The 12,814-nt window shown below is 43.9% G+C and overlaps 1 protein-coding gene across 10 annotated transcripts in view; it reads right to left on the bottom strand.

Annotated features, from left to right (window-relative positions):
- The window catches only part of LOC117741087 (rap1 GTPase-activating protein 2-like), a 71,235-nt gene that overhangs the window by 10,152 nt on the left and 48,269 nt on the right, over positions 1-12,814 (bottom strand). For 4 of the 10 annotated variants that reach the window (XM_034547797.1, XM_034547795.1, XM_034547796.1 and 1 more), the window contains exons 3-9: positions 11,006-11,090; positions 5,602-5,637; positions 2,874-2,906; positions 2,032-2,064; positions 1,577-1,801; positions 1,372-1,475; positions 387-465 (exon numbers count right to left, since the gene is read on the bottom strand). In XM_034547797.1, coding sequence (XP_034403688.1) covers positions 387-465; positions 1,372-1,475; positions 1,577-1,801; positions 2,032-2,064; positions 2,874-2,906; positions 5,602-5,637; positions 11,006-11,090 — 595 coding nt within the window. Of the gene's footprint in view, positions 1-386; positions 466-1,371; positions 1,476-1,576; positions 1,802-2,031; positions 2,065-2,873; positions 2,907-5,601; positions 5,638-5,833; positions 6,572-8,366; positions 8,551-11,005; positions 11,091-12,814 lie in introns of those variants that run through there. The other 6 variants (XM_034547799.1, XM_034547800.1, XM_034547802.1 and 3 more) reach the window with 5 other exon arrangements.

The following is a 12,814-nucleotide window of genomic DNA, read 5'->3' as shown; positions in this document are numbered from 1 at the left end:
CTTTTATGACGTTCGGTTTCCTTTTTTTTTTTAGGGGAAATTAACAGGAAGTGAATATTTATAGGAAGTAATATACTTTATTGATTGATCTGATTTTACTTGTAATAAAACTACTTTGTTGATTTGCTTTAATACATATGCATTTGATGCATTCTTCTTTTTTTGACGTGTTGGAAAAGTTAAATAAATTTAAAAAAAACTCCCGTGCTGTTGTGGAAGGATTTAATGATGAGTGATTGAGATCAGTAAGCTGCTGAAAAAATAATGTCCTTCTCCTTCAAGCTCCCTCTCATCCATGTATCAAATCTTCAGCTGCATTAATTATGTTTAGATGTTACCCTGAAAAAATGAATTTGTTTAAACCGTGTGCACTTTTAAACCCTTACCTTGGCAATCTGCGGCACACTGGGCAGCTGGTTGATGCCCGCTAAAGAGATCCTGTCGTGGACGGTTTTGATCCTCGACCTGCAACAGAACAAGAAGAGGAGCTCTGCTGGTCACACTGTCCACATATTTATTCCATCAAAGAGATTTCTTAGCTTTTTGTTAATCCTTGTTTATAAGCAATTAGGTGGTATTAGTTATGATCACGAGTCTATAGTCTAAAAGTAAAAGAGATAAGAGTAAAACGATAGCAGCTAGTGATGGACTGATAGATACACAATGTAGTGATAGTGGCGATATTATCGCCGTCGACTGTCAAAGGAGGAGATTAGTCATCACCTGGCCACCGGCCCCCACTGCGGTGCCCACAATTGCTAATCGACAACATGGCGTCACTTCATTGTCTTTCTGTTGATAAAAACATCACCAACTGTGATAATGGGAGCAGAGCTGTTTTCTTACGGGGCCACAGATCTATTCAGAGGTAATCGTGACAAAGGAAAAGCTGCAACAAAAGACAAAGGAGGAGGAGGGAGCCTGTTTCAGGGAGAGAGGCTGTGTTGCTCTTTCGGTTGGTTTGTTAGATGGTCATGAATGTTGGTCGTGAAGGATTAATCCTCTTAAGAATTCCTCCAACTTTTACTCAAGTGCCATTAAGATATATTAACATTTGGGGGTTTAGATTGTAATGTTTCTACAACTATTGCATGGATTGCAATACTTTGGTTTTTTCGACCACATACCACACGATCCAACCCAGAAGCTTCAGCTTCGTCTTTATTGTTGATAAGCAAATGTTGGCACGCTAACACGCCAAAACTAGGTCAACATGGTAAACATTAAACCTGCTTCATATCAGCATTGTCCTTGTGAGGATGCCGACGTTAGCATTTAGCTCACTGTAGAGCCTCGAGTGTCTGTAGACTCCTAATCCTGTAATTGTCATTAGTAGACACAAAGAACATCCGGACAAATCAGATAGAATACCTGAGCATGATGCGTAGGAACTCCTGTCCCTCGGCCTCCTCGTGTTTCAGAGACATGATGAGGTGGCCTATGCTGCTGCCGGTGCAGTAATAGTTCATGTGTTCCTGGATGTGGGAATGTAGAAAAGAGGTTGTGTGAGAGAGAGAGACAGTCTTCCTCTGCTAAACACACGGCGACGCTGACATTAACACACACACGCGCTCACCTTGCCTAGGAAGTGCTTGCGGTAGGCACGGGCTGTGCTGTTACACTCCAGGCGGTAGCTGTGCCCCCCACCGGGGCTGATGCCCTCTCCTCCCTCCTCCTCATCCTCACAGAAACTGGACTCTGAGGAGGACGGGGTCCCGGCTGGTGCTTCCACGTCCTCGATCCAGTAACCCCCGAACTGTGGCAGGATCACCTGGGGGTACGGACCACCTTTCTCCAGGACCTTGCACAGAGGAGCAGGTAGGAAGGCAGTGAGGTGTGAAAGCAATAAAATGTGACAAAATATAAGAGTTCTGGGGGGCAAGCACTGTTCTCCAGAACTGCACTTATGTCATAAAAATAAATCCAAAAGTAGTTCTTTAAATGTATTATCTATTGTTGGAAACACTCCCAGCTAGTGGCTCCACATGAGCAGGGTGTAAATGTGTGTTATGAGAGGGAGAAGTGACTCACATCTTCTATCCGTGGGTAGGGGATGTAGTCATCCTGTCGAATAGAGGACACACACCGTTAACGAGTCTAAATTTAACACGTGTGAACTCCACTGACTTTCAGCACAACGATACAGTTTACGAGCGCAGTCACAAACACACAGCAACAGAGAGGTAACCACAACTTGTCACGCCAAAATGGACTCGCAGGTGATGATGCAACAGCCCGAAATGCACAGTCATCAGCAAACATTGATGAGGTCGCGTCACCCCTTGATGATGTCAGAGCCGCTTTTGATTTTCGGCAGCCCCTGGGGGTGGGGGTGGGGGTGGGGGGGTGGGGGTGGGGGTGGGGGGGGGGGTGTCGAAGAGCTGTTTGCGAGCCTGTGGTCGTTTGGCAGTCTGCTAGCGTAGCACAGCTCCGGCAGATGACCTCTAAAATACTGCTGAGGCCCGTCTGCACCACTGAAGGAACAGTGCTACGGACAGCCAGTCATTTAAATTTAGGCAGCAGCGGGAGGCAGGTTACTGGCAGTTCAGAGAGGATCAATTGACAGTTGGAGTTAATTCAACTTATAATCAATCAGATCAGGAGGCTATTGATTTTGTACATTAAAAGCCCGAAGAAAAATTTGAAAAGCGCTCACAGAAGGGGGGGTGGGGGTGGGGGGGTCAGAATCTTTCGTAGGCTGACAGATGAGACAAGAAAAAAACCCACACAGCAAATCATGATGAAGCAGTGATGAAGAGAAACATGCAGAGACATAATAACACAAACGGGTCAGAAGTGTTTCAAGTGTGTGTGTATGTGTGTGTGTGTGTGTGTGTGTGTGTGGTGTGTGTGTGTACGGTGTCTGGTCACACCTTCCTTCTTTTGGGCTCTTCAGCTTTCGGGACCTAATTAGTGTCCGTGCGCAGCATGAGGACGGAAAAGCACAAGGATAAAAAAATAAATAATAAAAAAAAATAAAGCAAGTTTTGTTTGTTTATTGTGCATTTTTTTTTAAAACTGTGTCGGAACATCGCACATCTCCCTGTCTCTGTTGCAAATATGACAACTGAATGAGTCACACATGCTAATTCACTTTCCTTTCCTTTCCTGCACGCGCGCACACACACACACACACACACACACACACACACACACACACACACACACACACACACACACACACACACACACACACACACACACACACACACACACACACACACACACACACACACACACACACACACACACACACACACACACACACACACACACACACACACACACACACACACACGCGCTTAGTCATCTCTCTCAACGGAGCCTCCAGACATAGTAAGAGTCCCTTTTTCCTCATTACCTTTTCGCGGGACACAGTGAGACGCAGTGTTTTGTATAAATACATATTTATATATATATATACACATATTTATATATATATATATATATATATATATATATATTTATATATATATATATATACATATTTATATATATATATATATATATATATATATATATATATATATATATATATATATATATATGCAGATATAAAAGCCAATCTAGTAGACACAAAGTAAATTGGCCAATTATGGTACAGGCCCAGTGGAACATCTTGTCTCCATGACTGAGCAAGTGCAAGGATTCAGAGTGCTGCACATACACACCACGACCATCACTTCTAGTGCCACCAATCATACCACGAATACATTGAACAGTACAAGTACGGACTTGTGGAGAGAGAGACACACGCACACACACACACACACACACACACACACACACACACACACACACACATACACTTCTCCGCCTGGTCTGTAGTGGGCGTGTGTCTGAGTGCATATTGATGGGGCAGCTGTTACACTCACGGGGGAGTCATTGTCAACAATACGAGACTGATCACAAAGACGCTCTGGAGAGGCTTTAATTTTCAGTCAAAGATGACGAGAGAGAGAGACAAAGGAGGAGGGAGGAGGCCGAGGCGGAAAAGAGCGGAAGTTAGATGATGAAGAAGAAAGGAGGAGAAAAAGAAAGAGACGGGAATCAGAAAGGTGACCTTCATCAGCACCATCCAGACACACTTTGAGCGCTGAGTCAGAGCTCAAGAGAGCAGGTCGATGCACCCTGAGTGTCAGAAGATGGATATGGTGCACAGTTTCTCTGTGTGTGTGTGTGTGTGTGTGTGTGTGTACGGCATGTGAGAGTCGTTGATCATCGGGCTGCATTGACTGACTGTCATCAACCAGTCACACTTTCCAAATAACTCTACTGATGTCTTCACTCAGCCGGTACTTCTGTATCTCCCAAAGCATCTTTCTACTTTTCCCCTTCAGTGTTATTAAGGAGAAACCATGATTCACAGTAGATACGGGGAGAAGGAATATAAGAATATATATATAAGAATATAAGATTGATTCTCAAAAATACCGTGGTTCATTTTGTGTTGTGCGTGTTTAATGTTGCAGGTACTCTGAGAAATGCACATGCAGATAGATCCTACTGTTTCTTTTTCTTACTCAGCTTTTATACAAAGGACAGTTTTCCTGAAAATTATATTTTTAGAAAATGCAATTATTTCGCCTTCGGAATCGCAATATATTGCCGTTTATTGAATCGTAACCCTTGTATCATGATACATATTGTATTGCCAAATCCTTGCCAGGGCACATCCCTCGTCGGGGCCTCGTTCTTACAAATCACAAGAACGTGTTGGTTCTAACTCTCCTGTCTGTGGCATTCAAGACTATTTACTAATTCGAAAGTTACATCTTTATTGTTATTACGTTTAATGCAATGTTGGCTTTGATCACTACTTTTTGGGTAGTTCCTTTCAGGGACTTGTTCCTTCACAGCTGTATGTATAAGCTGCATAACAGTGAGGGTCCATATATTCTCAACTGTTGAACGTTTCCAGGGACTAGACCTGATACGACTACTAATTCACACATTTTAGAGATCTCTTTGTAAATCATAAATCAATCTTTCCACATTATAGACCTGCAAAAAGTATTTGGCCACTTGTTCCTTCTTCTCTGCCTTTCATTTCTCCTCACATCTTCTTCTTCCTCCTCCTCCTCCACCTCCTCCACCTTTTTATATCCCCATCTGTCCTCAGACCACTTAAAGCTTGTGTCCTTACAGGCCTCAAAAAGAGTGCACAGATAAGTGTCATACAGAGAGAGAGAGAAAGACTTTATAAAAAATCAATACATTGAATGAATTCCACACAGAGAAAGAGAAAACCAGTTCTCGTGCTATTCTTCTCTGGCCCCCAGCATGCCCATTATCCAATCTGAGCAAACAGACTGAACCCAGCGGGCCGCCCCCACTGATGGAGACGTCAATGTCTGTCACATCCGTGTATATGTTAAATCTGGCTGTGGACAAAGACAAAGACACCATCTCTCACAGTAGGTTCATGTTCTTGTTTTAATTTCACCCAGAACAAGAATTCTCCCGTTGGCACAAACGTGCCCCGCCACACACCGCACAACTTTTAGTCAAAGAGAGTAAGAAATAGAAGCGGTGAAATAAGGTCCAGATAAGAGGAAGGAAAACTGGATTCACAGGGAAGAATTAATGAGAATTGCATACCTGCATCCTCTCCAGCATATCGAAGAACTCTGCGGACTGAAAGAGAGGAAGATTACAAAACACGTAAAAAAAACAAGAAAACATCCCACCGCTTAACTTTGACTTTCAGAGCACCGCCAACATCTTCTGACACCAAAACACACATTTAGTCACTCCAAAAGCAGAGTTGTTGCCCTTAAGTTGACTCTAATTCAAACCAACACCAACAATTGTCTGAATGTAAAGGTCTTACATCTGTAACATTGGCAGCAGATCTCGCTGGCAGGCTGATTCTCCATCACAGTATATACAGTATACTTAGCCGTGTCAAGTGGGCAGGGCAGAGACGTCCAGCCTCTCACACACACACACACATGCGCACACACTGATAAGCAACCCACTTCCTCAGAAAGAAACACACGCATGCATCAATAAGTGCATTCACACGCCTCTGTCCCCAGGGCGTCCACCTCGACACATCACAAACACACTGTGGCTGTGATAATGGTCCATGTGCCCATGTACGTAGAGACTGTGCAGGGTGGTTCAGGCTATGCAAGGGCATGTGCACACGCACACACACACACACACACACACACACACACACACACACACACACACACGCACGCACACGAGAAGTCAATTTATGGCAGCGAATTAGACATCCTGTTAAAAAAAGATGTGTGGTTTAAAGGAAGGAAATTGCACCCACAAAAATAGTCTACGGGAGCAGCGCTGTGCTTCCTCTTTAAACCGCTCCCACAACAGAAACCTGCGGTTGAACCATGATGCAACCAATGCAAAAAAAGACCCGTTACATTGATATAAATATCAACTATGACCTGCTTCAAATGACTTCGACAGCCAATAACACGCACTAACGTGCACTATCACGCTGCTTATGAAGTCTAGGTGCTGCACACTCAGTCGTGTCATAAAATACAAAAACAAGAGAAACCAGGAAATGAACGCCTTACCAATAACCTGTCGCTGCTTCACCAGGAAACTCTGGAAAAGTGTTTTACAGCCGTTTAGAGGACTGTAATACATTCTAATGATATTCTCTACACTGGCAATCTGCACTTATCACTTACCACTCCCAATGCTGAACTGAAACACACACACACACAGACACACAGAGAGCTTGCCAAGCAGTTAATATTAACTAGTTAAAGGTCTTGTACGCTGATACAGAGCTGTGAGATGGACCCCAGACAATAAGCACACATGTCTACATCTGTCCGAGAGCACTGTTGGCAGTCAGCGCTCTCGGCACATGTTATTGTGAGTTATGTCTGCGCGGTGTAACGGTTACTGGGATCACGTGAGGGTGGCCCGAGAGGAGAGGAAGGTGTATCGCTTTTCCTGGAGTCCAGTCGCGCTGGCACCGTCTGCGTGGGATCCTGCAGTGCCGACGGCGTGTTCAATCATCGTCTCCGTTCCCTGCAGCCAGCAGACAAAAAGAGCGAGGACACGGGACACTTATTTGTCCCCTCTGCAACGCCGTCAATCTAAAACAGGACCCACGTTTCTGTTTTGTCCTGGCACTTTGTTCTGTCTCCTTTATCCGAGCGTCTCATTATGCAAATCTCTCCCCTCCCCTCACGCTCCACCGTCTTTCTATTCCGTCCTGGTCATGATTCCTTTTCTCTCACTCTTTCTCCTCCTTCCCGTCTCTTTGTGTGTCTCCATCTAGCCCGGCAACAACATCTGCATTTCTGATCTCCCGTGGCAACCCGCTCGGGCCATCACATGGCTCCAGGCAGATTAATTCGGCTGCCGGACTGAGTGACAAACTTGTTGCATGCTAGCATTCACACATATTCATGGGAAGACATGGACACACATGCACATTGACAGCAATGACGATAAGTCACAGACGGGCGCAGCGGCCACCTTGTCTCATCGGGATTAAAAGGGCCTTTACAGATTTTAACTTTAGATACAATAAGTCCTATGTGATAATGGGGACAATCTTACATTTGCAAGGCGGTTGGAGGTGGTGTGAGTTTCTTTGAACCTCTTTTTAGTCCAACTGGCATGCGAGCAACAGGTGTCACACTCTCATTATATCCACAACGGCCACGTGTTGTTTCCAGTCGAGTGCTGTTCAGTTCAGTTTGAGACAGCCTTGTTGAAAATATCCAAAGGCAGAGTTGTCCTCCATCCACAGGCTCTGCTCTCCTGCCTACATCACAACTCCTTCTCTGGGTCAGAAAAGGGTGATTGGGTGGATGAAGGGATGCGCCTGAGCCAGCAGCTCTACAGCTCTCTGCAGCTATCAGATGTACAGTAGGACCAAAAACCCCCTCATAGCACCTTTATAGCACAGCTCTGTCGGATACCTGGAACACTGGTTGACATCTGCATTTGATACATCAGTCAATACTGTTTTTGGCCCGGTCTCTAGGTTACGAAATACTGTTGTGAAACACTTCACATGTGGGTGTAAATCCGCTATAAATACCACGTAAAAAAAACAAACAGTAAAAGTTCCAGAGATGCCGCTGTTCCCCTGCCAGCTTTTTCTCAAACTAAACGCATTAACTGTCGAGTTCAGCAGACAGTATCCCCGATGTTGTGTTTACACGGCAATCAGCGGGCCTCTGCTGAGCAGTTAAGTGCTGAAAGGAAGACATTTACAGAGATAATTGTTCAATGCTGAGTAAGTTGCTTCTCGAATTAAATGGAAAATTGATGCTTCCACACAAAACAACACACACGTTGGTCAGAAAACACATCAAATTGTTCCCAGTAGCGGACTGCCTTGGTGGGTATAGACTTACCTCAGCGTTAGCTGCTAAGTCATCTCAGCCCTCGGATGTGTCTGTCTCTGCCTTCCTCGGAGTCTCATCTCTTCTTCTACATTTACAAAGATATTGCTCTCTCCCTCGCTTTAAATGTGTGTTTAACCGTTTAACGCCTAAAGCTGAAACAGGAAAGTCAAGTCACGAGTCTTGAGTCTACACAGAACAGGTTGTTCCATTGTGCACGTGTCAAAACAACACAGACACACACACACACACACACACACACACACACACACACACACACACTACAATACAGTATGTGTAATTAAAGTGTAATTACTACATCTGAGGACTTTCCGTTCACTCATTTATCCCCTCAGCCTAATTTAGCCCCGTCTACTACTGTATATGTTTACTCATTATGTTTTAACCACTGAAAGAGTAAAGAGTAAAAGAAAGACACAATGTCCTCACAAAGAACATAATTGTGGTGCACAATACAGCTCTAGTACCATGCTGCAGTCTGTGTGCGTCTTCCCAGGAGAGTCGTCTTCGTGGCCTCTGTATTCGAAGCAGCAATGTCAATAACTAAGCTGCGTAGCAACCACATGTCGTCTGTGCAATCAGATTTTAATAATTTTTTCATTTATGAGTAGTGCATTATTGTTTTTGAGAAAGCAATTGTAGCCTAGTAACAAAAGCAATGCGTAAATGTATTTTAGATTTTTTTTAATTTGGTTTTATTTGTTTAAATTATGTCTTCAATCCAATGCACTGACAAACACAATCACAAATGCAGTAAAATGTGGCTGTTGCAGGACTGTAATAATAAATAATGATGGTACTTCCCTGCTAGACTTTTGGGGGTCACGCGCTGCTTTCATTGTAATAAATAGTTAGCGACACTGGCGTGTGTTTTTCAGTTAGATTATTTTTTTTAAATAGGAGCTTACTGTTGCTGGTTTCTCTCCTGTTGCACACCAGGCTTTAAAAGTTGAGGCTGCACATCATGGATACGTGTGTTAAACAAACAAAGCAGCCCAAAGTTAAATGGTCTTGTGATGCATTTGATGTGCACTGTGATCACGGGAAATTATAAACGTCATAACTTCTTTCCCAGTCCTGATGATGCATATTTGACTCACTCTAGCTCACAGCAAAATTGTGGGTTATGGATTAATAATTACCAGAAAACAGCAGCCACACGTCAACATATTTTCTTTCATATATATTAAGGTGTTTACCACATTTGTACATCATCACTCTGTCTGACCATCTGTCCGTCCTTCCTGTGCTCTCTCCCTCTGTGTTCGCAGATTCAATAACGATGGCTTCAGTTCAAGGTGACACGCTGCAGCAAGTGTCTCCCCCTCTTGCAGGAGCCGTCATCCATTTCATGTACATCACGCTGCTAATCTGCCGGCCTGCAAAAATGTAGCCTCTCTTTTATCATGCTGGTGAGATAGATTACTTTTTTTTTTAACGTTTCAGCCGCAGAACAAGTGCAATGCAGGGTGAGTAATGGATATAAAATATACATCAACACCCTCACATTCTCACATGAATAATAATTTAAAAAAAACTCTCTCTGTAAAAATACGCAGCACTATCATGTCACGACCACATGAATGAGTGTGACGCTACCTGAGGAAGAGGACTCTCTACAGTCTGATGGATTTAATTTGTATTCATGTTGCGTTTGTTTTTTTTTCTTTCTTCAATTTGCCGAGTCACAGCTCCGGCCAACGTTTCATTTGATGACATCGTTTGAATAGAACTTCACACTTTGGGGTCAAGATAGCAACCGAGAATAAAGCTTTCCAACTTTCTCCAACTACTGTAATCCGTCATGAACGAAGGTTACACTTTTGTAAATGGCAAATGGACGTTTTTCTAGTCTTCCGACCTCTCAAAGCACTTTAACACTACATGACATAATTCACCCATTCACAGCTATTCACACCTTGATGGGAGGAGCTACCATGCAAGGTGACACCTGACCCATCAGGACTATCTGCTAAGGGAGCAATTTTTGGGTTAAGTGTCTTGCCCAGGGAAACATCGACATGGGCTAGCGGAGCCGGGGAATCGAACCACCGATCCTCCGATTGAAGGACGACCCTGCTCACCACTGAGCCACAGTCGCCCCCCCCCCCCCCCCCCCCCACCCCTTCTATAAATCACAGACGGAGCCCTCCACTGGACCCAACGGAACATTTTCATCAGCCTCACTGGCCAATCAGGATGCGTCAACCCGGATATGTGCACACCCCGAGGTATACGAGGTAGCACACACCGATGTTAAGCTATCCTACACCCTCCGTAAGAGCAGAGGGCTCTGCCCGTACTTATAGAACCAGGATTACAAGATCGTAACTTTCGTTCTCAATCACACAGGCTGAGGACAAAGATGTTACTTTCCTTCACATGCAGTGATGTGTCATGTCAACCTTAAAGTGTCTTGACACTGCAGTTTGTCATCGTCTCTGAACAGCTTTGCTTGCTAAATGGATTTCTCAATGAGGATGATTACGATCAATAGATTGTCTAATGGGCCTGAAGGTCTAAAGGGCATGACAAGTCTGTAAATCAATATCTAAAAATGTGTTTGTGTGTGTGTGTGCACATGTATGTCCCGACATTATGCGTGCACATTAATGCGTGGTGCTTCCTACCTTCATGTTGGGCGGTGCAGTGCGGGGCGGTGAGGGGGGGCATTCTCCCAGAGGGACGTTGGAAATGTTCAGCAGCTCCTGTTTCCTGGAGAGAGGAGGTCAAAATTAGGAGTAAGCAAGATTGATTTATGTTTACCGAAATGTTCCAGATTGTATAAAAGGTCACGGGTCCTCCTTTCAATGTCAAAAACACTTCGACAGTAATTTGATGAGGAGGCCGGCTGATGAACTGTGCCTCCCTTTAAGTGTGGAGAACGTTATTCCCCCTCTGATAAATGTCTTGTGTACATATCTTATTTATGGCTTGCTGGTCACTCGCCATTAGCGAATAATTGTAAAAAGGCATTTTTCATGATTTTTTTAATTGCCATGTGTCACATGTCTTCCTTTTGAGTAACTTAGATACATGGAGAAAATGAAGGAACATTTTGTAGATATAATTCCTCTGAAGAGACAAAATACAAAAGATAATTGATCCTGCTTACAATTCCTGTCTTTGTAACTCTTTTAAAACAAAACAAAAGAGTACATTGCATCACGAGGCATAATTAAGAAGCGCACGAGTGCTACATTATCGAGCCTATTTCACGAAGAATGACTTTTATTGTCGCAATAATTCAGGGTTTTAAAGTGAGCCTGTTGGAAATCGGGGGCGAAGTGTCAGATGGCTCTCTGCTCTTTTCATTTGCTCTCTGGAGGCTGTCGAGGAGACGAGGAGAAGTCCTTTGGTGCTTGAAGCCTCATCTCCTCTCCTGGGCACTTTTCCCTCCCCCCTGTGCAGTGAACTCAGAAGCATGAGTGCACATTAATGATCCCAGATGTGAAAGGTTGAGTTGTCACTGGGAGACAGCCAGAAGATTGGCTCCACCACAGAAACCTGGCACATTTGGATAAAACCCAGCGGTTTATCATTGGAGCATTTTCCCGAGGTGATACCCGTGGTGGTGATGGACACCTCTCGTGCACGATCGGCATCAAGAGGGTTTACAAAGGAATAAAGAGGGACAAAAGAGCACCGCTGTGCTAAACCCGCTCCCACTCTTCTGCAGAAAGCACTTAAGACCACATTTTCTCCACCAACCTATAAAACATGTTGGATGTGAAGTGGTAGTCGTATAAAGCCGAAATCTGATCCCATAACCACATGATGTGCAAGCCTTTTAACTTCATGTAAAATTCAATTCTTATTTTAATACTGACCAACAGGAGCCCATATCAGGTTTTATATTGTATGTCCTAATGGACACAACACATTGAAGTAAAGTAGTAAAGTAATAGTAAAACAAAACCTGTATCACTTTAACTTGAAGGACAAGACACGTTTTAACTAATGTGAAATGTATATGCCTCTTATCTCCTTTCATTAGCGTCTCCTTCTCCATTCTATGATGTAGCCCTTTCAAGTAGTAGTGAGTACAAACACATTCACAGTTATACAATAAGATGAGGAGGTAAAAAACAGTTTCTACCCCGATGCTACGTCGAATTGAATCTACAACAGTCTTTGGAGTTGACTGTCATAGCCTCTTAATATCTACCTGAGGCTCAAAGAGGCCCAAACAAAGCACGCCAGAGCCCTGATTCCTCTTATGGGAAAAACAGCTCTTTCCACAGGTTCTGCTTCCACACAATGCACCACTATTTTCCCCCTCTGTTTAATGTGTGCTAGTACAAGGTAGCCAAGTGTGGACAGTGTTTGAATGAGCATCTTAAGTCAAGACAAACCAGGAGGGTTGAAAAAAACAAAAACGTGTTTTTGCTGGACATTGTTCTCTTCCGCCTGGGGTAAGCAGGACATTCCCCTGCTGA

The sequence above is a fragment of the Cyclopterus lumpus genome, chromosome 13, assembly GCF_009769545.1.
Source record: "Cyclopterus lumpus isolate fCycLum1 chromosome 13, fCycLum1.pri, whole genome shotgun sequence".
Lineage (NCBI taxonomy): Eukaryota > Metazoa > Chordata > Actinopteri > Perciformes > Cyclopteridae > Cyclopterus > Cyclopterus lumpus.
The sequence above is the reverse complement of the archived record's forward strand: the minus strand, read 5'-3'. Positions and strand labels throughout refer to the sequence as shown.